This window comes from Oryzias melastigma, linkage group LG1, assembly GCF_002922805.2.
Source record: "Oryzias melastigma strain HK-1 linkage group LG1, ASM292280v2, whole genome shotgun sequence".
Classification (NCBI taxonomy): domain Eukaryota; kingdom Metazoa; phylum Chordata; class Actinopteri; order Beloniformes; family Adrianichthyidae; genus Oryzias; species Oryzias melastigma.
In genome coordinates, this window is record NC_050512.1 from 30,318,725 (window position 1) to 30,344,902 (window position 26,178).

The window sequence follows — 26,178 nt, forward strand, 5'->3', positions numbered from 1 at the left end:
TGACGTTTGATTGATGTTCATTTCAAACTGTGGTTCTTGAATTCAGGACACGCTGGCGACCTTCATGAAGTGGAGCAATGAAACCGTGGACGGACTTCAGAGGTCGTCGGGATCCGTCTGTCATCAGGATCCCAGGTGAAGAATCTAATCAAATCCAATTCTGACGTCTGTTGGGACGGGCTGGTGCTGCTCGATGTACTGATCTGTTTCTGGTCCTCTCCAAGACATCAATCATGGAGCTGAACACTTTATCCACATCGTAGCTAAAATATGTGCAGGAAGAAGGATTTTACTTTCATTGATACTTTGAACCTGTGTTGGAGTCTTGTTAGGAGGGATGGTTCACACCTGAACATGTACAGAGCTCCTTCAGGAACCTTTCACTGTTTTACTGCAGTCACTCCGCTGCTCCATGGTGTACCACAAGGCTCATTGCTTGGCCCAATTCTGTTCCTGCTATACATCCACCCCTGTCTTTATTTAATGAGTCAGAGTTATACAGGACTGCAACACGTTTGAACGGTCTCTTTTATTCAGAGTTTCTAACAACTAAACCAGGAGTCTGCAACCTTCAGCTCCTATAGAGTCAATAGAGTGGATTTTTTACTGGACACGACTCTGGAGGAGCCACAAAGTCTGACTTCACCCTTTAGAAAAATAAAATCACTCATTTACATCTATGTTAATGTTACTTTCATCATTTTTATAAATAAGCTGTTTTTTGGCATTAATAAAACATAAACATAAATAGAAAATAATATTTCCTCCAAATGAATGAATTCCTTTCAAAATAAGACACCCTGTATCACATAGCATCATCCTAATGCAGCAAAGGTGGTTGTAGGTAGTTTAGTGTCAACAGTGGTTTGAAAAAAGTCTGTTTATTTTATCAGTTTATTCAACTATTTTACTATGTGGTGTATCTCAGTCAGAAATCTGAGCTAATTAAATGACTTTTACCATATTTTTTAAACCATTAAACATAATAAAAATCCTTAAAAAATAGAAAATCTGTTGTATATTCCAGTGTGCCTTAATTATCGTTGTTTTTATTCTTTATTAACCAGAGAGACACAATGAAGGAGTCTAAGAGTCACATCTAAGAGCAGCAGGATGCAGACCCCTGAGCTAAAACAACAGAAAACTGAAACAAATTATGCAGCTAAACAGAAAATCCATTTCATTAAACTACACTTTGGTTGTTTATGCTCCATCTCCCAACCACAACTCAGAAACCTGTGTTCTGATTGAGCCTTTAACCCTCCATGAGACTGAAATCTGTTGGTTCTTTTAAAAACCTCAAGACATTTTTATTCAGACAGAATTTTAGCTGCCTTTTACTCGTTTTAATCTTTATTCTTTTTAACCGATGATGTTTTATTTTATTTGATAACATGTATATTTATGCCTTGTAAAGCACTTTGTGGGCTTTACTTTTGAAGAGTTTTATAGAAATACATTTCTTCTTCTTCTTGTGATCAGAATCTGCGAAGAGCCCGCCTCCTCCAAGATTCACACGTGGCCAGATGACATCACAAAGTGGCCGGTAAGGAGCGCCAGTCCCGTCGGAAGCATCGAGTTTGGTTCACACTCGTTCCTTCAGAGCGTCTATAGTGTATTTTTTATTCTCACCTGGTTTCTGGTTCAAACGAGTCTTGATACACGAGTTAACCAAATGTCTTTACTTCCTGTTAATTTGTGCTACCATGTGGCATTACTGCCCCAAACAAAAGCTGCTGCTTTTCCAGACTCTCACTCCAGTCTGATGTTCATACTGTTGACTGTATATGAGAACTGGACTGAGTGAGTGTGATGTCATCCGTAGAAGATGGTTTAGCTCCAACCAAACTAAGTCAATTTAGTTGCCAATTTTATGCATCAGCTCACATTGGTCCGAGTTGGTCTGAGTCAACGTTTCTATGGTGACCCCTCTAGCCAATCAGGAGCTTCGTTGGAAGGCCACACCCCTACGACTTGAAAGCGGCATACACAAATCTGTCAAACATTTTGAACGGCTCCACCTCCTTTTATGAAGGCACCTGATTGGTCAGTTTATGAATGTTTAGAATAAGATAACAAAGCGACAGTGGTTGTTCTGATAAAATGAATGATGAGTAACAGCTGTTCTCTCAATAGAAGTCTATAAGATTTAGGCTTGTTGGAGCCAGTAGGTACTTCCTGTTTGGAACGCTAAAGGATAGGAGGGGTCACCCAGTCCAGTTCTTGTATACAGTCAATAGTCTAGAGCAGGGGGGTCAAACTCAATCGCACACGAGGCAAAAATCCAAAACACACGTTAGGTCGCGGACTGAACAAGATAAACATTTATTGAACATACTAAAACTAAATGTTTTAAACTTTAATACCAGAGTTTTTAACATAGTTATGAACTAAATAGATATCATTACCTGCTAATACTTGAAGCTGAATTTGGCCGCTGAAGATGCTGAAGTTGATAGCTAAAAACGCTGAAGCTGATAGCCTGCTAAAATATTAGCTAAATGCTAAATTAGCCTAAATAAAAAAAATACAAAAATAATGAAATTAGCCAAAACAGCTAGCATGTACCTAAAATATTAGCTAAACTCCAAAATAGCCTATAAAATCTTAGTAAATGCCAAAATAATCCAAAAAGCTAGCAGAATGCCAGTTTTTTACTCTAAAACTGTAACTTTTTAACATAATTCTGAATAATAAAAACCAGGAATATTATTCCAGAATAAATCAACTTAAACCTTAAATAACTTTGAATATTTTACTCTCCATAAAAATATGTTTTGTCAAAATTATTCAAGTTAGGAATGAGCACAAGATAACATCGGGTCATTAATAAGAATAAAATAAAATGATCTGGAGGGCCGGATAGAATTACCAGAAGGGCCGGATCCGGCCCCCGGGCCGTGACTTTGACACATGTGATCTAGAGTGAGGAAACGAATCAATGTTCCGCTCCGTTCAGAGTCCACCAGACTATCCTCGTGTGACGCCATCTTCTTTATCAAAGGTGTATTTCCTCTACAAACCACCACCTGTCTTCCTCCAGATCTGTACCTTTCCCAAGAAGTGGAACCACACCGGCTACAAAAACATGGACTGTACCATCAAAGGCCGGCCTTGCTGCATCGGAACTAAGGGCAGGTAGAGAATATTTTAGTAATCACATATAATATCTTATTTAATCCTTAAACACCAGAGCTTTAGCTCCAGTGTTGACATTCTTTTGACCACCATAACTCTTCAACCGTTTGTGCATTTAACATAACACCAGCACTTTTCTTCATGTCAGAATCAGCTGAAACATATCAGCGAAGTGTTAAAGGGTTAAAGAGGAAGAATACTTTGTACTTTGTGGCAGAGTAGTATGTAATGTACAAACTCTTCCTGTGTGCTGCAGATGTGAGATCACGACCAGAGAGTATTGCTCCTTCATGCACGGTTACTTCCACGAAGAAGCCACGCTGTGCTCACAGGTAGAGTGTGCTCATGTTTCGGTGGACTCTGTTCCCGCCTGGTTCTGAAGAGCCCGCTGTCACACAGGTCCACTGTCTGGATGAAGTGTGCGGCCTGCTGCCTTTCCTCAACCCAGACATCCCCGATCAGGTCTATCGACTCTGGCTGTCTCTCTTCCTCCATGCTGGGTATGAAGACTCCTGAAGTCATTATTTACCCATTTCAATGGCGGTTTTATCTGTGCGCGGAATGAGTCTGGACACGGTCCGTCTCTGCAGGCTGCTGCACTGTGCCGTGTCCGTGGTGTTCCAGATGACCATCCTGAGGGACCTGGAGAAGCTGGCCGGTTGGGGCCGCATTTCTGTCATATACCTCCTGAGCGGCATCACCGGAAACCTGGCATCGGCCTTGTTTCTGCCCTACAGAGCTGAGGTGAGGACTTTGTACTGCTATTGTTGGAGTTTCTGGCTAACAGACTAAATCTATTTTAAAAACAACATAATTTAGGACAGGAGTGTCAAACTCAATCGCAGAGGGGACCAAAATCCAAAACTCACTTTAGGTCATGGGCCGAAAAGGATAAACATTTATTGAACACACTAAAACTGCATTTTTAAAACTTTAAAACTGTACATTTTTAGCATAATTATGAACTAGATATAAAGCATTATCTGCAATAATGCTAGTGTGAATGCTGTAAGCTGAATTTGGCCACTGAAGAAAATGCTGAAATCAATAGCATGCTAAAATATTTGCTAAATGCCAAATTAGCCTAAAAAACAAAACAAAACAAACTTAGCTTAGCCAAAAGAACATGAAAAAATAGCTAAATTCCAAAACAGCCTAAAAAACTGAAAACTAATTTAACCAAAACAGCTGGCATGTAGCTGAAATATTAGCTAAACTCCCAAACAGCCTACAAATTCTTTTTTGTAAATGCCAAAATAGTTTAAAAAGCTAGCATAATGACAATTTTTTAAACTTTAGAGCTGTAACCTTTTAACATAATTATGAATAATAAAAAGGCAGGAATAATATTCCAGAATAAATCAACTTAAACCTTAAATAACTTTTAATATTTTACTCTCCATAAAAATATATTTTGTCAAAATTATACAAATCAGAAACAAGCTCAAGCTAACATCAGGTCATTAATAACAATAAAATAAAATGATCTGGAGGGCCGGATCCGGCCCCCGGGCCGTGACTTTGACACGCGATTTAGGATATTAGTTTGTTAGGGATTACTTTTCTAAAGTCAGAACATTCCAGCAGAAAAACTTTAACCTGCAGGGAAAGTGTAAATAGCTCAAACCTGTATTTATTTCACACAAAGTAAAGCTGAATTTTCTCACTTCCTTTGTGCTTCGTTGAGCCTCTCCCTCACACTTGTTCAGCTCACACCTGGCGCACGTGTAATCACAGCTTTGACCTCCCAAATCTCTTAATTCCATTTGAATGAATTAAGAGGGTGACTGCACGTTATCCGCCGCTCAGCAGGGCTCCTTTTCACCCACGTTGCTCTTCTGCCTCCTCAGTCTGTTGTAGATGATTTCATTTCCACTCTGTGTATCTGTCGTCTCCGCGGTGATTCAGAACTTCAGTTTCCTCCTTGTGCTTTCACTTCCTGCCCCTCAGATTAGTCCAGCTCAGGTAATTTCTCCTGCAGAGGATTACCAGAGCAGACCTGCCTGCCCCGGTCTGGAGGAGGCTAAACGTTTGCTGCCAACTCTCTGGAATTTGATCGTGCCAGTTCCCAGAGGGCTTTGCTTCACGTCACATGTGACCGTTTGACGAGGTCGTGTGAACAGAGCGCTGGACGTCTCAGAGTGGAAGCTGCATGAAGCCACAAGAAACTTCCAGACTTCTTCAGAGAGTTGTTAAAAAGCGGATGTGACACCACAGTGAGCGACGCTAATCAGGATGTGAATTTAATGGGTTTGCAGGGATAAAGTGAGGAGTTCTGGGAATAGAAAACCGGTTAGTGAAGGAAAGGAACCGCGGGCGTTCCTCTCCAAACACCTCATGATGACTCAATCCCGTCAACGGGACAAAGCCTTGTAAACGCCGTAATCCCGTCCAGTACGTCCTGCTGAAGGAAAGTTGAAGAAATCTTACTGGCACATGAGATTAAACCCGAGCGGGAAGGATTCTGATTAAAACTGCTAATTAGATTCTGTCTACCTTTATTGCTTTATTCTCTGCAAGAACTTTTGTTTTAGTGTAAAACCCATTCAGAGTATCCCAACCCTAACACCCCCAAACAGGCTGTTGAGTCATAGTTAAAGCAACTTTACTTTCCCTCAATAAAAGAAGAGTCTTTCTGAGAAACAATGAATGAATCCTCCTGTTTTCCCACAAGACTCGGCCTCTTCTGCACAGCTTCCCCTCCAAGAAATTATCCCGAATGTTCAGGTCTCACCACTGCTCCTGTGGGTGGATACTAGTGCTGGCTTGATTAAAATTGATTAATCGATTTGAATCAATTTAAACTTAGTAGACCAATAATCACTTCATAAAAATAGAAATCGATTTAGTACATAAAGCTAAAGTCCGCTAGTTGATGCTAACATATAATGGGATTTCCCATTGGACAGCTAAGGCTAACACTCGGTCGACCCAAACATACATTACTGACTAAATGAACATTCTATAAACTCACAGGCATCAATTTTACAAACTCTTATAAGGAGATATTTTTAAAAGTAGCTATTTGTGGTCTAAAATACAGTTTTTTGCTCATAAAAAAAAAAAAAAACATTATTTCTTCTTCTTCTGGTATAATGCTGTAGCGTGATCGCCACCTAGTGGCCAAACTGAAACGTCCTCCAGGAGAAGCAGAACAATGTTCACAATGTTAATGATCTGAACATTTTTGTCCTTTAGAGAATCCATGTAACTGTATGATATTAATCTCATTATTTCACTAATACATCTTACAACATGTGAACTGGATCAGATTAATATAAATTCATTCTAAACATATAGTAGATTATTCATGTATTTCTAAGCAAATGTGTCTAAATGCATAAACTCAAAATTGAATTGAACAAATTGAATTGAGAGGATCAAAAGAATAAAAAATATTGGAATCAAATCAATCTAGGCTCTTGTGAATCAAATCGAATCGTTTCTGTAAATTATTATCGATACCCAGCTCTAGTGGACTCGGTCTGTCAGCGTCTGCAGGCACAAAATGGGCAAAAAAATGAATTGGCGAAACCGCAAAAAGTGAACCAGATCAGGTCTCGGTGGACAAGTCTACGCAGTGGATTGTTATATTATTTAATAATCACTAAATATATTTGGATTAAAATATTTTCTTTGTACTGGGACACAACTTCCACATTTTTTCTCCTAAATATTCCTCCTCCTCGTATTCATTAAGAGTCATTAAAACATTCTATTTCCAGAACGCATCAGTATGATCACGCCCACTTTTTCCTTAACCAATCAGAATCTCAAGTTTGACTCCCCCCACGTCACACAGTAGACATTTGTGGATGAGGAAAAAGAGAGTGCTCACAGCCGATTAAATCAATAAACTGGAATAACGCGGTAGAAGTTATGCTAAGTAACTATAACAGTGTTGCAATGGAGATAAAAGTAATTAGATTACTCACTTAGTTAACTTATAAATTCCTTAGTAACGATTTTACTCCCGATACTGCTATGGAGGAGTAATTACATTTTTTGTTTATTTTTAATGTTCTTGTTAGTGTTTTAATTATGATTATGAAGAGTCCCGAAACCTAAATGTGTTAAAAAGCCATTTTTCATGTTGATCTGAAGCCTCTATTTCCAAAAATCTTCTCGGGTGGGTGTGGCCTTTGGTGCTGAGTTGAGTAGCTCCGCCCCTGATCTCCTCTTCCCCCCCGTCTGATTATGATAGCTCTGTTTCTTGCTAGCATAAATCTGCTTTCATTTTAACAGGAACACATAAAATCTACTGTTACACACAAATGTACAAAGATCCTCTACGGTGACAGACATCACACTCTAACATCGTTTATTACTTTAGTTCGGCTGAAATTGTGCAAAGAAAGACTTTCACATGAACTAGTTGTTTTAAAATATTAGCAACAATGATCTCCAATTAAAAAAATGAGACTTAATGTCTCTAGAAAACGAGCTGAAAACAATAATATCCAACATCATCTTCCAACCAGTTCAGCCAATCGGTTTCTCTTTTGCGTTGTGACAGGTTTCTGGTTTTGTCCTCTTATGTTTATCATTCATAAACACTATCAGTCACTATCAGTAAACGTTTCAGACCAAACATGCAGTCCTTCAGCTTCTAAAGAAGCATCATTCACTTTTGTGAAATAATCCTTTTTTTTTCCCTAATTATGATGAACTTTCAGTACTTATGATGAACTTTCAGTACTTTGTCACGCCGTCCGTCCGTTTGCGTCCAGCTCTGCTCTTCACCTCTGTGGCCTTCACACCCCCAGAATATCCGCAGGAAGCACACGGCGCCGCCGCACACGGCCGTCCACTTAAACCTGTGCTTTAGGTGGATTATCCTGCAGGTGTTAAGTCATGGAAAATGACTCACACAGCGACGCTTATTATGGGATGAGAGGAAAACGGCTCCTGGATTCAAACCTTTGTCTCATTTCTTTTAAATATGATGTTTTTGGATGTTCGTGAAGTAAAAAGAAAATAATAATCCTATTTACTTTATCAAGCATTATCACTAAAGTCAGTCATGTTTTAATCATTTCTAATTATCATCTGTAATTAGATAATGGTTTAATCTTTGTCGGATTAGCCTGAAGTACAGTATGTTGTTTTCTACTAGAGACGGGATTTATGACTCTTCAGGGAGCCGGATCTTTTGGATTAGTTTATTTCTTTTTATATTTATTCTCTTTTAAGACGCCAGCCTGGAGTTTATTCATTCAATCCTGGCAATAATCACAGGGAGGGTTGATCTCTGAGATCTGGATCAGAATCATTTAGATTTCCCACCAATAATTGAGTTTGATTTATTTTTGAAATATCAATTATAGCTTCATTTGACATGTGTGCACAAGATGTTAAAGTCCGATATGGATTCGATGTAAATATTCCTTCCACTTGCATGAATGATGTCATTCATGGAGCAGCTAAAGCGCCGTCTGCAACCGCTAAAGAATGGTTTGGTCCACGTTTCTTACTGACAAAACTGAGCAGGAGCTGCAAAATCTTACTACACTGTTAAAAAAAATCACTTTATTTAGGTTTTTGTGGCCATTAAGGCATTTTATTTATACATGTAGCTTTTAAATACTTGCATTGATTACATTAAAGCAGTGTTGTATTTTTAATAAGCTATGCAGCAATTTTGATTCCTTTTACACCGACTGCAGCACGTTATATTCAGTCAAAAATGATGTAGTTTAGTAACTTAAGAATTCTGCTTCTGAACTGAAGCTGTATGTATTGCTGTGCAGGAGAAGATGATTTAAACATATTCTAATAATAATCAGTTCTGACTACAGACTTTATCCTCCTTTTACTCTGTCATCTGCATTTTGGAGGATTAATAAAACCCATCAGGTCTTGTAATTTAGTATCAGATCATGAGTGGTTAAAAACCAGTTTATTCTACTGTTATGAGATCATCTGATTAAATACTAGAAAAGTTACATTACCTGCCATAGTGTTAGTGTGAATGCTTTTTGCTGAAAGTAGTCGATGAAGATGCTGAAGCTTATTGCTGAAAATGGGAACACAATTTACTTTAATTCCTGAAGGGATTTACTGAAAATGCTAAAACTATTTGCGAAATGTTAAATTTGCTATAAGACTGGAAATATTGATAAAGTACTATGAAATAGTGCAGAAGTTAACCTAAATTTCTGCAAAATTTGTAGTAAAATTGCTTAAAAATATTTAATATTTGCCAATTTTGAAAAAAGTATATTTATTGTGTTGCTGGAATATGAGCTAAAGTCCAAATTAGCCAAAAAACCTTAGTAGGTGTCAAATTAGCCAAAAAAACTATCTCGTTGCTTAAGTACTAGCTACACTCCCAAACATTCCTCAGTACTAAATTAGTCAAAAATGTTAGCTTGTTGCTAAAATAGAAGCAAAATTCTAAATGAGCCTTTAAAAATAGTCAGGAGAAAAAAATTAGGCAAAAACGCTGATGCTAAAATTAGGCCTGGGCGATATGGGAATTTTCATATTGTGATATCGTTTTTTTCATTTTGTGCGATAACGATATTAAAAACGATATCAATCAAATAANNNNCTAAAATTCGTCAGTAAACTAAATTAGTCAAAAAACGTTGGCCTGTTGCTAAAATAAAAGCTAAACTCTAAATTAGCCTAAAAACGCCCATAGATAACAAATTAGATAAAAAAAACGCTGTTGCTAAAATATTACTATAAAGGATTAAAAGATATTTTATTACAATAAAAGATGAAAACAGCTCATGAATATATTTAAAGGCTTGTTGCTGATCTACTTGAAGACTTTCTCATTCATTTCCTATTGGCCATATTTTCTCAATATTTCAAAAACTTTATGAATACCAAAAATATAAGCAGTAATGTCCTGAACGAGCTGAACGTCTTGATACCAAGATTGATGAAATCGCTGAGAGTGTGATTGAGTTTTTACGTTCCAAAAAACGTTCAGAAAGGAGCAGGAGAATCACTGCAGTTTGAATGTTTACGAAGAAATCAAACCATAAATGTGAATGACAGAATGTAACAAAAAAACTTATTTATACATATTAAAAAATCATCATGTTACTTTGATGCTCCATGCAAAATCATTTTAACACAATAATAGTTTAGAAAAACAGAGAAACTCGAGACTTTCTCTGCAGTATCTTAGATGTTGCTGATTCATTTTAATGTGAAATTTCATTTCAAAGACTGAAAGTAACAGTAAAGCATATTTAAATGATGCTAATTAAAACTAGATTTGAATCTATTGTCTTGTGTGGGTGCAGCTGTGTCTGCAGCTCACCACTCCCCCAGAGGAGGGGTCAAATGAGGAGAACAAGTTTCTCACGCCTCGCTGTGTGACCGCTTACGGGACTTTAATTTTCCTGTGGCATCAGACTTGGTGTTGTGACCTCCTGCTGTGCGGCGTGAAGCTGAGGGGGCGGGGCCAGCTCTTTTTGTGGTTGCCTCTGTTTAACGCCTTCACAGATTAGCCATCTGTTTATGAGCGGGCCAAGTGTCCAAACTGAGCTTTGACGTCAGCGTAATCTGCTCCCGTTCACCGGCTGACCCACAGTGCAGCCGGATCTCAAACAATCACCACTCGGAGTGATTGTGACCCGAAACAGGAAGTAACCAGCCGTCGCTGCTGTCCTCGACTGGTCTGACGAGTCCCGAGAAGAGTCTTCAGAGTTCATAATCAGATTAAATCTGCGCTGCTCAGATCTGCTTCAGCATGAGTCCGTTACCCACAAGCCCCGTCTGCTGGCGTCCGACAGTTTCAAGATGGAAAAAGATGTGACAGTGTTTCATATCCAAAGACAGGATGTGTTCCGACTGGAGACATTTGGTCTTCTTAGAGTGAACCAGAGTTTGTTTCTCTTGATTATCCAGAACAAGTTTTCCATCTGAACAATCCAAACAGACCCTGGTCCAGAACCAGGAACCGCTCTCTCACTCATCTGTCACGGTGGTCTCGGGTCGTTTCCAGTCAGACTGAATTCCAGTTCGCTCTGAATAGACTCTGTGCTCGGAGCTGAACAACTGGACTGTAGCCAGGCATTATGGGATGTAAACAGAGCAGCGATGAGACACAGCGACTCATTGAAATGTGGCTGGAAACTGGAATGACTCTTTTAAATAACATTTTTTCAGCTCATTTTTACATCAGTATTTATTTTAGATGTTTTTTTATGCAGCATTTATTGTGAAATTCTGCTGAGAGTAGAAGTCGTGATCTGAAGTTTGGAGCTTTTCTGAAGTGATGGAATCGGGAATCCCTAAGGTTTCTTCTTTTTTCCTGACTCAGGTTTTTTAGGAGTTTTTCCTTACCGGGAGGGAGGGTCTAAGGGCAGGGATAACCAGTTTATGTAGTCTGTTTAGTTTTTAACAATTGTTTATATTTTGAAGCCCAATGAGGCAAATCTCTTTGTGATTTTGGGCTATATAAATAAAATTGAATTGAATTGAATTGAATGATGCTGATGAGTGAGATTTGATCTGAGAACCGTCTGTTGTTCGGACCGCTCTGCTGCTAAATGCTCCCTCAGTAACGCTTTCTCTCCTGCAGGTCGGTCCCGCCGGCTGTCAGTTCGGCCTCCTGGCGTGCCTCTTCGTGGAGCTCATCCAGGGCTGGCAGATCCTGGAAAACCCCTGGAAAGCCTTCCTCAAGCTCCTGGCCATCGTCCTCTTCCTGTTCGCGTGCGGCCTCCTGCCGTGGATCGACAACATCGCGCACATCTTCGGCTTCCTCAGCGGCCTGCTGCTCTCCTTCGCCTTCCTGCCGTACATCATCTTCGGGACCTTCGACAAGTACAGGAAGCGCATCATGATCGGCATCTCCATGCTGGTGTACGTGGGCCTGTTCGCGTCGCTCATCGTCTGGTTCTACATCTACCCCATCAACTGGCACTGGCTGGAGCATCTCACCTGCCTCCCTCTGACCAGCAAGTTCTGTGAAAAGTACGACATTGACCACGACATCGGCCATGTGGTTCATTAACCAAGACCGAGACCTTTTCCTTCAGGAATTTGACAATCAAGATTTTTTATACTTGGAGGGATCCTTCCAAAGAGAAAAAACTGGATCTACTTCCTCTGAACCTCAAATCCTCAGTTGGTCTGGAGCCGTTCTTTACTTGGAGAGACTTTATCCGCCTCAGAAACAAAAGATATAAAAGAATGAATTCAATGTATCGTTTCCCTTTAATAATCAGCAAAGAAAGCGAATCACATTCCTCCTGCTTCACTGAAGTCCTTCTGCTGATGGGGAGGACCGTTTCCGACTCTTCGTGGTTAAATGAGGAACGCTGCTGTTAGTCCGGAGTGTGAATGTAAAGCTGGATCAGGTGGAGTGAAACATCCCAGAACTGTCTAAAGCCGCCCGCTGCCTTAACCGCACTCCTGCTGGTTCACGCCGAAGCTTCATGGCTCCAGAACGGATCAGAACCTCCCGAATCGCAGCTACACTAAACATGTTTGGATTTTTTGTCTCTAAACACAAACGCCATGAATTTGTCGTAATCCCGTCTTTATGTTCACATCCGGCTCTCAGTGTTGGTGTTGACGACGGGATCAAACGAACCGCGTGGTTTCAAATCAAACAAGCGAAGGGTTTGTTCGGCCGTTAGCTGAGCTGCAGAAATGTTGTTTGTGGGATTAGGAGGGTTTAGTTACCGAGTGGGATTATGTTAGTCAGTCAGTGGGGCTGACGCCCTCACAAGATGACATTTCCCAGAACACCACAGTCTGAAAAACACCCGAAGTCGCCTTTTCACACAGTCCTGACTCCATGTGGCAGCTCCGCCGCTCCGCCTGCATTTGGACCAAATAATCCACGTTTTTCTATTTATTTGAGGCAAAGGGAACGTGTCAAATGAACTTCAGGTTCTGGGCAAAAGTACTGTTATGTTCTTGCCTGAGTTTTCTATGTGACGTGAAAGTTTGAGAGAAAACATGACAAATAAATCATCCGAAATAAAAACGGAAAAGTCTCTTCTTTCATTCTTTGCTTGTATTTCTTGTCTTTATTTGTGGCGCATTTATGTGACATGAAAAAACTACCAAGTTTAGAAAGAGAAATACATAAAAGCAGCAGATTTGACCAAATAACGTTTTTTCCGGTTCCGAGTCTCGAGCAGACGCATGTTCCAAGCTCTCTCCAGCTTTGACGGTTTCAGGCGATTATTTTAAAAATATCACAGAATTACTGCAGAGTAAGTAGTAATTCTGCAATATAGAGAGCTAGAAAAACCAAATCACACATGTATAGTTTTGCTTATGTTTGATACTTGATTTAAATTAATGATTTTCTTATGAGCAAATAATAATCTGCACATTTTTGTCTGAATTTTGATGATAGATCTGCATCAAATAATGTTATATCTACTTACATGGTCATGTGATTTATTCTTACTTGATGATTCCTAATAACTTGAATCTATGATGGAAAGATATAAATATCTGATCTTAAGTTACGAACCGGATAATGATGATACAAATAAAGGAAATGATAAGGTTGAGCCGGGATTATATAAGTTCACTTCCTCCCACTCCCTTTCAGGCGATCTCTTAATGTCTAGTTATCCGTGTTTGGCATGTAAACATCTGATGATTGATTGTATTGCACATTCATTATTTTTTTTTTTCTTGATTGCTTGAAATAAACCATTTCTAATCTAAAAAAAACATCTACAAACTGATTTAAAAATATTTTCAACACTTACATAAAAGATTCTCTGGAAACTTCATGCAGAAATGTTTATTGAGCTCCTATTTGTGGAATCTACAAAAGAAGTGGTCGTCTATGAACTACAGAAATCAGACTCAAAAACTCAAAATAAACAACTTCAGGAACAAAACTATGACGGAGAACCTCATTTAGGAGCTAAAAAGTGAAAGTTTCGTGACAGGTTAGAGGGAAAAAAAAATCATTTTTTTAATAAAGTTTTGGTTTCTGAGTGTTCAAAAAAGCATCAACACATGACAAAAGCAAGAAAAAATCCCAGGTTTTAATAAAAAAAATCCCACTTTTTGTAATGTCTTCGTTTGAAAAGAGGCTTTTATTTTGGTAGTTCCATAAAGACGAGTTTTAAAAAAATATCCAGGAAACTAGAAAAATACAAAAATAACAGTTTTTGTGACTTAAAAAGAAAACCCAATTCTTCAGTTTTCCTGCTCGTAAAACGCGTCACGGCGTCCTCTCAGAAGCTGCTTTCAGCTCTGACGTTTCTCCTCCGCCCGCTAAGGAGCTATGTCAAGCCAAAAGGGTCAATAATCGCTGGCCAAAAACGCTGCCGTAAAACGCCGTCTTGTGTGCGGAGCAGGTCCAGCCACGGCGAGCAGCAGACGTCCATCCTCGCTGCTCGGCGGCGCTCGCCTCTGCAGATCCCAGCAGTAAATCCAGAACCGGTCCCTCCGTGTTCAGCATCCACTGTTGCGGCGCATGAAGGCGTGTCCCCTGACCGAGTAGAACATCTCGGTGAAGTTCAGGGGCCCCACGGTGATCTGGCTGGGGCCCAGGACGCTGAAGCCGGACTTCTGGTAGAAGGGCACCAGGAAGTCCTCGCACATGAGCACGGCGCGCCGCACGTAGGGCAGGCAGCGCAGGTACTGCAGGTAGCGCCACATCAGGATGGAGCCTTTGCCCTGCTGCCGGAACGTCCGGTGCACGGCCAGGACGTGGATGTGGACGGTGGCGCCGTGAGGTTTGTGGAGAGTCAGGGCGTCCTGGAGCACCACAGGGAAAGAGTTCAGTCACTGAGAGGGTCTAAGACAAAAACGATCAAACCTTCAACCTGAGAGTGATAAAGTTCTGCAAAGGAAACCGAATCAGAACCATGTTCTGAAAGGAGACCTTAAGCCTTTAACACCAGAGCTCTGTTTTATGTTCTTTGATTTACTGTGACTTTTAACACAATCAATAACATTTCAGAAGATTCTGGCAAGCCGAAAGGGTCAATGATCACAACAGGAGCATTGACCATGAAAAATGCTGCTTTTTACGCCCATTTTGGGACAACCAAAGACGGCATAATTTACGTGCTACTTTTTAAAAGTGCAGCGTTTTTCATGACCAGTTTCAAACGGCGCTTTTCCTGGTGAAAATTGGCCCTTTGGCTTGCCATAGATGAACTGTTGTTCATTTTTGCATGAATAAAACATCAACATTAAAAGAAAAATAAAAACTATAAAAAAAACTTTTGACATTTCACATGAGTTCCTTTCAAAATAAAAGACACAATCTCTCATATGATCATCTCAGTGACGCAAATGTAGAAGTAATCAATGTAATGTCAGCAGTGGTTAAATAAAAATAGTTAATTTTACTGTTGATGGTGCATCAAATGTAAATCTAATAAACCAAAAGGTTGTAGTTCAACTTGTGATACTCAGTGTCCTTCAACTGTTTGTAAATAAGTTAAAGTTTGAATTAGTTTACATTGTTTTCCTCTTTACTACTCTCTCACTTCTTACTTCACAAGTTACTTTTATAACATAAAGATATGGCTCCGGAGCCTCAGGTTGCAAACTTCTGCTCTGTAGTCTCTCCATGTTTATCTCCACTTAACTTCATCCTTTCATCAGTTCAAAGCTGCTCCTCAGAGAAAGTTATTAGAAATCTCTTCAACGTTGATCCATCCACAAAAACTGTAGAAAATCATCGTTTCCACGTCAATTATTTTGATTTAACTTTAATTTTGTAGTTCAGAAAACACATTTTTGCTGCCGCCTCATTAGTGACAAAGAGAATTTGGCTTTACGCCCATCTGGAATCTCATGTACAGACAGTCTAAGTCAGGGGCGTCAAACTCAATCACAGATTGCTAGTGTGAATGCTGTAAGCTGAATTTGGCTGCTAAAGATGCTCATGCTGATAGCTAAAAACACTGAAGCTGATCGCTAAAAACGCTGAAGCTGATAACTGAAAATGCTGAAGCTGATAGCTAAAAATGCTGAAGCTGATAGCTTAAAATGCTGAAGCTGATAACTAAAAACGCTGAAGCTGATAACTAAAAAATGCTGAAGCTGATAGCTAAAAACGCTTAAGGTAATAACTGAAAATGCTGAAATTTATAGCTATAAACGCTGAAGCTGATAGCTAAAACGCTTATGGTGATAGCCAGTTTAAATATTATCTAAACTCCAAAATAGCCATAAAAAATCTTAGTAAATGCCAAATAATCCAAAAAGCTAATAGAATGCCAATTTGTAAAACTTTAAAACCGTAACTTTTTAACATAATTTTGAATAATAAAAAGGCAGGATTATTATTTCAGAATAAATCAATTTAAATCTTAAGTAACTTTCAATATTTTACTCTCCATAATTTTTTTTTTTTTGGTCAAAATGATACAAGTTAGAAATAAGTCAGGATAACATCGGACCATTAAAAATAAAAGGATCCGGAGGGCCCCCGGGCCTTGACTTTGACACGGTCATGTCTGTGAATGTGTTTTTTTAAAAAAATCTTTAGTTTCATTTTTTAATTCAAAGGTTGAAACAAAATCTCCAAACTTTCACATCTTTACTGACTTCTTTTTCTCCCGAGTTACAGTTTTGTTGTTTTTAAAGATTTTCTCAATAACACATTGAGACCGTTGATCCATGCTTGTGCGCCTTGGAGCGAACAGATTTGTGGCTCAGCTGTCAGACTGCCAGTTTAGAGGCTGCGTTCAAACGGTCACGTCCATAAACTGGATCAGAAATGACCAGCCGTTCGTGTGGGTCCAGGAAAACCACCATCCAGGTGTTTTCTGCTGCGCCTTACCAAGGTGAGCCGCTCCTGGTCCCACAGGGAGCCAATGATGAAGGCCACGAGTCGGCCCTCCTCGAACCATCCGAGGGACAGCTCGGGGCACAGCGTGAGGAAGTGACGCACCTCGTCCAGGTGGAGAGGACACTCACCGGACACCGAGATGAAAGCTGAAGCAGAAGAAGGTGTAAGAAACTTAACGCGTAAAGAGTGACCATTTGCGCGTAAAAAACGGCCCTTTACGCGTAAAAAGTGGCCCGTTTGCGTAAAGCTCCAGAGTTTACCTTCTCTCTCGATCTCGAACACGCTGATGGCATCCTCCGGGCTGAGGGAGCGGAACTCGCTGGCCGGCAGCGTGTGCCGGCGGCCCTGCGCAACAGGTGAGCGCATGTGGAGCGGCTTCGTTAAGTGCACCGTCCCGAGAGCAGGCATTCTCCAAGGTCCACTGGGTCTCCCGGCCAACAAGCGTTCGGGGTAGATAATCACCTCAACGACTTCTCCGACCTCCTCTTTAGAACACGATCCGCTCAGCGCGCGCGCAACGGGACCAAACAGCCGCGCGTAAAGGAAGACTGGAGCTGCGGGTGGCGCGTCGTGGGGGTTTTATACTGGCGCAAAGGCGGCGCTCTTTAATCCCTGAGAGCTGGATCACCAAACCCACCTTCCCGCGTGAGCAGCTGAACAATAAACATCTTACTTTACCTCAACTAAACACATTATATCCTCCGGGTCAACGGGGACACGCGCGTTCGTGATCCCCGTCATGCGCTCATCACACTGGATCCGGATTCATTTAGGCGCCAATTAACCATAAACACACATATTTACGCAAAATGTTAATAATGTTGACAGAACATATAATTTTAACCATTTATTCTGAACATATAAAATAAACCTTTAACTCTGACAGGTGAGTCAGCCCTCGTGATGAGATTTACCTGTTTGCGCCTCATTGGTCCTTAAGGCAGAGTTTGCGTTTTTTCTGCGCTTTATTTTTCAGATCCATAAGAGGATTATGGGATATGGGAACTTGTTTGTCATTTCTTCAGGGGTGAAGCCGTGCATGGGTGCAGATTTAAGGTGTTGATCTCACTGAACAACATAGTTTTTATGTAAGAAGAAACAAAAAGGTCAAAGGAAAACAAGAGCCGAGAATGCAGATAATTAATAACAAATCAACAAAATTTAGGGAATTAAGATTGGAAAGGTGAATTTTTACACAAAAAACTTGAAAATGAAACTATGTTTGGATCAGTAAACATGTTTATTTAACAGAAACACATTAACTGTCCATCTAAATTTTCAATGACAAACGTATTTAAAAACTGAGCAGAGAATGACAGAAAAGACAAGAAATCTCGAAAATTCTAGATTTAATAGATTCTGGGGATCAGTGGTGGATTCCAGACTTAGGTATAAGGCGTAAATAAATACAGTATTTCTTCAATAATACTGAAAAGATTCAAAGCTTAAATAAAAATCATATCAGGGTTATAGACCACAAAGAAATATTCGATATTTCTTAAATCCATCACACTGATTTATCTGAACTCAAAGCTAAGATCAGTTTAGAAGTTCAGCTTTTATAGGAAATATGTTTCAAGTTTTTCTTTTTTTTTGCAGAAAGTGCAAATGCATATTTTTATCCACTTTGATTGGTGTTATGCATCATACTGGAGAGAAAAGATCAGATTGGAATCACAGTGTGGCTCTGCTTTCACTATCGACATTTGTTCAGAATTCCAAAATAAATTAAACTGTGCATCCATGATGGGTTCATAACTTAAAAGTTTAAAATAAGTATTAATAATTGATAAAACCTTTAAGAGATGAAACATCTTCAACTTAAAGACCCACTTTATCACTTTTTGATGGTTTTTCAAAGCGTTTTTAGCCAAAGTTCATTAGAAATTCACCTCTGAGTTTTGGTCGGGATGGCGCAGAGCAACCCCGCCCCTCTTCCAATCACCCATCTATTAAGGCATTCTCCCACTACCTTACAGCCCCTCACACCCTCCAGCCTAACATCACATGGTGCAACAAAAATGGCGAGCATTATCAGATCTATCCAGCCGATCTATCAAATAAGTTCTTTTTCAAGCAACTATTTTGTCTGCTCCTGATTCACAATGATTTGGATAAAGGAGTAATCGAAAAAGCAATTTTAAGCCAAAATGTCTTTGTATATGTCCTTCATTGTCAGGAAAATATCACACGTTCATGTTAAAAACACAATTTTTATTCTTTAAAGAAAATAATTTTAGATGACTCTTAAACACTTTTTTTTAGTTCTGGTCCTCTATATCAAGAGGAAAAACATTTGAAATTGTTTTAAATGCGTATTTTTTAAAAGTGTATCAAAGGGGGACATAATAAATAAATAAATGTTTTTATGATATTTGATTTTAGATCATTTTTAATGTCGTTCATATATGTCAAACAGCATTTTTGGATCCTCCCTGTGGAGCTCCACTTTGAACTTTTCTCTTTCTGGCTCACGTCGCCCCTCAGTGGTGACAGGCGGCACTGCGTCCCGGGCCCCGCCTCCTCCTTTGCGTCAGCTACGTACTGCCCTCCGTCGCTACGTAAACACGTGCGTCGCTGCTTCCAGGTTCCAGCTTTTCTCGGTCCACCGTCACACTCTCGCATCACTCCTTGACAACAGCAGCGATGGCGGAGCCCGTAGCATCGGATGCGGCGGCCGCGACGAACGAAACTCCCGCCGCGGCGGCGGCATCAACCAAAGCGGGCCTCTCTCCCGCCGCCAGCCCGGGTTCGGAGGCTCCGTCCACGGCTCTGTCTCCCACCGTGGACGGCTCCCAGCGGCTGCTGTTCTCGCACGACCTGGTCTCGGGGCGGTATCGCGGCTCAGTCCGGTTCGGCCTCGTGCGGATGATCCACGGAGAGGAGGATTTCAACTCGGACTCGGACCTCGACGACGGCGGCGGGAGAGGCGGCGGTGGCCTGGAGGGGGGTGGCGGCGGCGGCGGCCGTATCCCCGGCGGCTCGGACACTGAGAGTGCGGCGGACCCTCCGAGTCGCCCCCTCGGTCGGGGGTTCGTCCGCGTGCAGTGGTACCCCGAAGGAGCGAAGCAGGACATCAGGGAGACAAAGGTAAGCGGCGCCGAAGACCGTCCTGCCGGTTCACCGCGGGGTTGACGCTGCTGACATTTGAACCTGTGTTTTGGGGTCACATTAACCCAGTAACTAGTCAAAGGTACCGGTCCACTAACTCGCTAACTAACCCATCTGCCGGAAACGTCCAAACTAGCTGGCTAATTAGCTAGCATGCAGCTAGCTAGCGCTGCGGCTCGCGTCCTCGCGCCCATCAGAGTTCTGCGGACTAAAGCAGACCGCGGCCGCCGCAGCCGCTGCGGGCGGCTCCTGCCCCCACGCCGGCATTCACCTCGCTGACAGGCCGGTAAGGACCGGGCTCGTGGCTGCAGGGGTCCGCGGGAGCATCACACCTGCCGGTTAGCTCATCCTCCCTCAGCTGGGTGTGACCGGGCGTCAGGCTGGAGCTCCAGTGAGGATCCTGACATGTGTGGAGGATGACCCTCCATGACGGGTCACTGCAGAATCATCAGAATTCTGGACCAAACATGAGACGTTTATGGAGATGCTGCTGCAGGTTTCTGTCAAATCAATTCAATTCAAATCCAGTTAAGGATATATTTAGTTTTCTATTTAAAATCAGTTGGTTAAACCCTTTTTCCCTTTAAAGGCCCTCTTTGATCATCTTTTAATCTATTTTCAAAGTGTTCCCTAGTATTCTTCGAATTATGATGAAACTGTTTTTAGCCAAAATTCAGAAACCCGCGTCATTTTCTAGGTTAGAACTTTCACAGAAATTCATTAAAAATCCGCCTCTGCTCTGAGTTGAGTTGTGATTGTTGGTGCAGAGCAACCCCGCCCGCCCTTCCCATCACTTAAATTGAGAGCTGCTCTCCCGCTAGCTTACACCCCTTTTTTTTTTTTTTAAGACTTCTGCCAAAATACAAAAAATAGTTTGATTTACAATTTTGGTTGATTTATTTTACCAATTTGACCCCAAACCAACACAATTTGGTTCTGAGAAATGATTTCCACCACCGAGTGACATGAACTGGATTTATTAACGTTAAAGGGGATTTAGATGTTTCTAGAACTCGTTTAGTTGTCCAGTTTTTTATCTTTTTGGTTGTCACGTTTGCAGCAGAACCTTCAGCTGGTGTCCGATCAGATAACTGAGCAGTGACGTTGTTTTTGGTGATTTAGGGCCTCAAAGTTGAATCTGTCTGTTCTGTCTGGCATCTCTCAGTTGAGTGAAACTCTCTGTAAGGAAGGTTATTTTTAAATCAAACAGAACCGTTTACATTAGAGTTGTCAGATGCTCTCGGTTCCTGTGTGCCTGACAGGTGTGGTGACCTGACATCATCTGTAGGTTAAACTGAGAACAGATCTGTGATGTTCTAGCAGAGGATGACTCTAGAAGAAGAGAGCTCCAGCTCCATTCATGCTCTCCTTTGTCTCTGGACCTAAACGGGTAAAGTTCTGGTCCATTCAGCCTCAGTCAGAACAAAGCTGAAGCTGCTGTTCGTGAACAATCTGCACTCTACGGTTGTTCTAAATACTTCCACGTCGAGCTGTTTTTCCATCCACTTCTGTCTTGTTTTTTTAATTATGACTTCAGATTTTCTTCTGGAGATTCTGCAGATTCAACCAATCTGAGCATTTTAGTTCTGGAGAAGGCAGTTCTTTAGTGTCAAACTTCAAAAGCATCTGATATTATTCTGAAAACGTCCTGCTGCCTTCAAGAGAATGCATTAAAACTGAAACACTTTGTTCCACAAAGACTGAGATGTTCTTCAGCTTTTAGCTGCTTTTACACGGACAGACAAAAACTGTCAGAATTGTTGTTTCTGGACACGTTTAAACAGAAGGTACTCGAGAAAACTGGACCACCCTTTACAGATGTGATATTTTAGAAAGGAACCATTTGATTAAACGGTTCATGAAATGTCTTTAGTTGAACTCTGGACACTCGGCATCGTCTCCAGTGTCGGTTTAAACTGATGTGGTCACATTTGAGAGACACAAACCTCAATTTATGCTCTAACTGGACTGTTTTAATCAGCAGTTTTTCCATCAAAGTAGATCGCATTAAACCAAAATAGAAATTAAAAACAGAATAGTCAAATATCAATCATTTTAATGTAAAAAATTTTCCTTAATTAGTTTTCTTCAGATTGCAATAACTGGACTAATAATCTCTGGAGTCGCATAGCAATGTCAGGAAAAATGGCGGTTAGATGGGAAAAAAACATAAAGTGAAACTTTTTAAAATCAAATTTCCTATAATTTAAGACCCTCTAAACACACCTGATCCAGGTAATCAGTCAGATTTCTGAAAAACCACCAGAATGGTTCAAACCCACATGGAAACTAAAAGTTCATCAAACTGTTTTTGTTTATTTTGCTATTCTGTTCATGAGTTTGATCAATTAAAGTGATCTGAGAAAAAAACTTCCAATGAAAGTATTTTTTTAGTTCACTTTGTTGACAGAAAAATCTTTTTAAATTTTTTTTCCAGGTTCAGTTCCTATTTTTTCACAAATCCAACTGTATGTAAATAGTTTTTTGGAACTAGATTTCATATAAAAAGTCTGATTAGTTATTTAAGTGTTATGCATGCATGGAGGAAATATTTGGTTAAATATAAAGGTTTTGTCCTGCATATTTATATTTAAGTAAACTATTGATGTGTAATTTTCTTTGCATCTTGAGATTTGATTTAGCAGCTATGATTTTTAGAAACCATTAATTTGTCCCAAGAAGATGGAAATGAATCAGGAAAATGTACTAAAAATTCTTCTTGAATGTATCCACATGATGGGTCGTCAAAGTATTTTTCCTTGTATTAAAAATCTCCAAATACTATTTCCGAATACGGCAGCAGTTCAAGCAGGTTTCTAATCAGAACAGTTCAGTCCACGTGATTTGTTCATTTTTAAAAATATGTTTCAAGTACTTTGAAGGGGGGACGGATGGGATGGAGCTTCCTTCTGTCCTTATTTTATGGTGCTAAAACAGTCGGTTTGATGTCTTTTAGCAGAGCTCCTGTACAGTATCTCGTTCCTGCCACAGCAGAGCTCACATTTGAGGACAGTTCCTTCAGTGGTCCTGAAATGAGAGCACGTCTGCAGCTCACTCCTTTTTCAGTGCATGAAATCTTAATCAGGCTCCCCAGAGGAAGGGGCGGGGCCTCAGATCTGCGGGGACACCTGCCGTACCGTCTTCTGCTTTAACTCGTGGTTCTGCTGCAGGTCGGTCAGAGATGAAGCTCTGGTTGGTTAACTTTAAAGACTTTAAAACAAGCTTTGAATGTATCTGTATATCTGTATAGTTATTGTTGGAGATCTAAAAGTAAATATGTTGGAGTAACAGAATGACCACAGAGCGTCCGTTACATTTGTAAAGGTAAATTTAACAAATACAACTTTGACCTGATTTGATCTTCTTGGGCCATCTCAAGAAAAAACGACTGAATTTAAAATGGTTCTACTTCAAATAATACCTTTTAAGTAGTAAATTGTGTTTCCTTGGCAACAAGGTCAATGTACTGTAAAAATACGGAGAAACATTTGGAAGCCGTCATTCTCCACCACAATACGGTCTCAAGTTTAGCTAGTGTTTTAGCAACATGCTAATGTTTTTGGCTAATTTATTATCTGCTGAGGTTTTTTGGGCTAATATGGAATTAAGCTAGTTTTTCAACAACATGCTAGCTATTTTGACTAATTTCTTATCTAATGAAGTTTTTGGGCTAATTTTGCATCAAGCTAGTATTTTAGCCATGTGTTAGCTTTATTGGCTAATATGGCATCTACTGAGGTTTTTTGGGCTAATTTTGAGTTAAGCTAGTATTTTAGCCATGTGTTAGCTTTATTGGCTAATATGGCATCTATTGGGGTTTTTCGGGCTAATTCTGAGTTTAGATATTATTTTAACAACATGTTATCTTATTTGGCTGATTTATTATTTGATGATGTTTTTTAGGCTAATATTGAATCAAGCTAGTATTCTAGCATTGTGTTAGCTTTATTGGCTAATATGGCATCTACTGAGGTTTTTTGGGCTAATTTTGAGTTAAGCTAGTATTTTAACAACATGTTAGATTATTTTTTCTGATTTATTTTCTGATTAGGTTTTTTGGGCTAATCTGGGATTGGGCTAGTATTTTAGCAACATGCTAGCTTTTGTGTCTTATTTTTTATCTACCAAAGTTTTTGGGTTACTTTCGCGTTAAACTAGTATTCTAGCATTGTGTTAGCTTTATTGGCTAATACGGCATCTACTGAGGTTTTTTGGGCTAATTTTGAGTTAAGCTAGTATTTTAACAACATGTTAGCTTATTTGGCTGATTTATTATCTGATGAGGTTTTTTGGGCTAATATTGAATCAAGCTAGTATTTTAGCAATGTGCTAGCTTTTTTGGCTATTTTTTTATCTGCTGATGTTTTTTGGCCAAATTTTGCACTAAGCTAGTATTTTAGCAACATACTGTCTCCTTTTTTGGCTAATTTGGCATCTACTGATGTTTTAGACTAATTCTGAGTTCATACATTGTCAAGAATGACTCTGAAAGATTTCTATATTAAAAGTCCAATGAACCAGGCCAGTTGTAAATTCTTCTTTGGTTTATTCTTTTTGCAAAAAGGGAGAGAGAGTCAAAACACAGGCTCTGTAGATGTAGTCTCTGCTTTGGGTCACTCTCTCAGAGTTCAGACACACAGGGAGTTATATAGTTTCACACATAGGAATTCCATACATGGGCATAACATAGCAGTGATGTCATCTGTTGCTAGGCCGTTACTAACCAGAAAAGAAAGTCAGTTTTAGGAGATGGTACGAGATGTCACGGAACTAATCCATATACGGAGTTGTTTTTGAGCACAGAGCTTTAGACAAAGAAATTCCAGCAGCTTGCTGGACACAGACAGGTGCACACAGATATCCTTCATACAAAGTTTTCCAAGACACACAAACATAATCTTGTAAATATTTTCAACATTTCCGCCCTGTTGTGGGTCTTGAAACACTTGAGCTCGAACAGTGGTCTGTAAATACATCAATTTTAAGTCTCCTGCATAACAGTTTTAACCTAAAATGTCATTCAACAGATATCTCTGTAAGAGCCTGTAGAGGGGGCGAAAACCCAATGGGCTAAAATTCCACCCTCGTCCCACCAATTACAGTGCGAACACTTTAAAAGCTACAGGTAGCTAAGGATAAGCAGGGACTGCAAAGGGAGATGAATTATCTAAGCAACATATTCATCATCACTCTCATCAATTTCAGAATCATTACTGTGAGCCCGTAGGAGGTAAATAGAAGCAGGGCTATTAGGATCTTCAATGGTCTTAACAATGAGACGTTGGATGAGGCTACGAAGGCATGGAATGAGACAACAACCACAAGTCGTAAGAATGGCAGCGAAAACAGCAAGTGAAATCAAAATAGAAGAAATAAGGGTCTTTTACGCAACAAACATATTCAACCAACTGTCCCACATGGATGTATCAACACCTGAATGTTCTTTCGTGAGTCCTTCCACAGCATGAGTGAGGTCTCCATCAGCGGCAGTATTGTTGGGGATGGAGGCACAACATTGGGTTCCAAACATAGCACACACACCTCCTTTTTCAGCCAACAGCATGTCCAAGGCAACACGGTTCTGGAAGGCCATAAGGGAAGTGGCAGTGTGTTGTTCGTGGACAGCTTCAAATCCAGCCTGGGTCCAGTTGCTGAGGCTTTGGCGCCCCCTTCGCTGGGTGACAAAATCTTGGGCAGATGAGCAGTGTCAGGAGGCTGACAGCAACTCTGTGAGTCTGCATTGCTCTGGGTTTTGTGACCTGGTGAAGGTGTAGAGCTGGGAGTAGGAGATTAGTTGGTTTCTTCAGCACCCAAGGGTTTTGATACCGGGCGGCTTCCACTTCTACTCATCCTTCAGAGGTACCAGCTTTTTGCAATGGCTTGGATGAATTCATGTGGCTCTCTCAGCGATCTTGACCGCTGTAGAGGTAGTCAGCAGGGTTAGGGTTAGGGTTAGACAGCAAATGTTTGGAGTCCAGCCCCCCCAGGAAAAAGGAGGTTGGGAGGGCTGAACGCAGTGCACACTCCGTGCAGTCAACCCATGGGCAGAGCTCAAGGGCCCACCTCAACAAAGAAAAGAAATTGCAGGTATGGTGAGTATTACAGTGATTTGGGGCTTATGAGAGGGTTATGGGAGTTAGGGCTACAGAGGGCAGGTCTAAAAAGGGGGGGGGGGG

At 40.5% G+C, this 26,178-nt stretch overlaps 3 protein-coding genes across 11 annotated transcripts in view; 2 read left to right on the forward strand and 1 right to left on the reverse strand.

Annotated features, from left to right (window-relative positions):
- Positions 1-13,116, forward strand: part of LOC112157243 (inactive rhomboid protein 2) — a 41,267-nt gene extending 28,151 nt beyond the window's left edge. For 4 of the 7 annotated variants that reach the window (XM_036214098.1, XM_036214095.1, XM_036214093.1 and 1 more), the window contains 7 exons: positions 47-135; positions 1,483-1,546; positions 3,044-3,138; positions 3,395-3,470; positions 3,538-3,638; positions 3,729-3,882; positions 11,684-13,116. In XM_036214098.1, coding sequence (XP_036069991.1) covers positions 47-135; positions 1,483-1,546; positions 3,044-3,138; positions 3,395-3,470; positions 3,538-3,638; positions 3,729-3,882; positions 11,684-12,115 — 1,011 coding nt within the window. In that variant the 3' untranslated portion in view covers positions 12,116-13,116. Of the gene's footprint in view, positions 1-46; positions 136-1,482; positions 1,547-3,043; positions 3,139-3,394; positions 3,471-3,537; positions 3,639-3,728; positions 3,883-5,088; positions 5,625-11,683 lie in introns of those variants that run through there. The other 3 variants (XM_036214104.1, XM_036214105.1, XM_036214094.1) reach the window with 3 other exon arrangements.
- A 1,023-nt stretch (positions 13,117-14,139) lies between these two features.
- aanat1 (arylalkylamine N-acetyltransferase 1) lies at positions 14,140-18,159 on the reverse strand. The gene is made up of 3 exons (XM_024289964.2): positions 17,152-18,159; positions 16,883-17,037; positions 14,140-14,841 (listed from the first exon to the last, which is right to left on the reverse strand). The coding sequence occupies exons 1-3, from the start codon at positions 17,297-17,299 to the stop codon at positions 14,536-14,538; spliced, it is 609 nt and encodes a 202-aa protein (XP_024145732.1). The 5' UTR covers positions 17,300-18,159; the 3' UTR covers positions 14,140-14,535.
- Positions 18,160-19,402: 1,243 nt separating this feature from the next.
- Positions 19,403-26,178, forward strand: part of ube2o (ubiquitin-conjugating enzyme E2O) — a 36,987-nt gene continuing 30,211 nt past the window's right edge. For 2 of the 3 annotated variants that reach the window (XM_024289684.2, XM_024289683.2), the window contains exon 1: positions 19,403-19,981. In XM_024289684.2, the coding sequence (XP_024145452.1) occupies positions 19,538-19,981 (444 nt within the window). In that variant the 5' untranslated portion in view covers positions 19,403-19,537. The remainder of the gene's footprint in view (positions 19,982-26,178) is intronic. The other variant, XM_024289682.2, reaches the window with a different exon arrangement.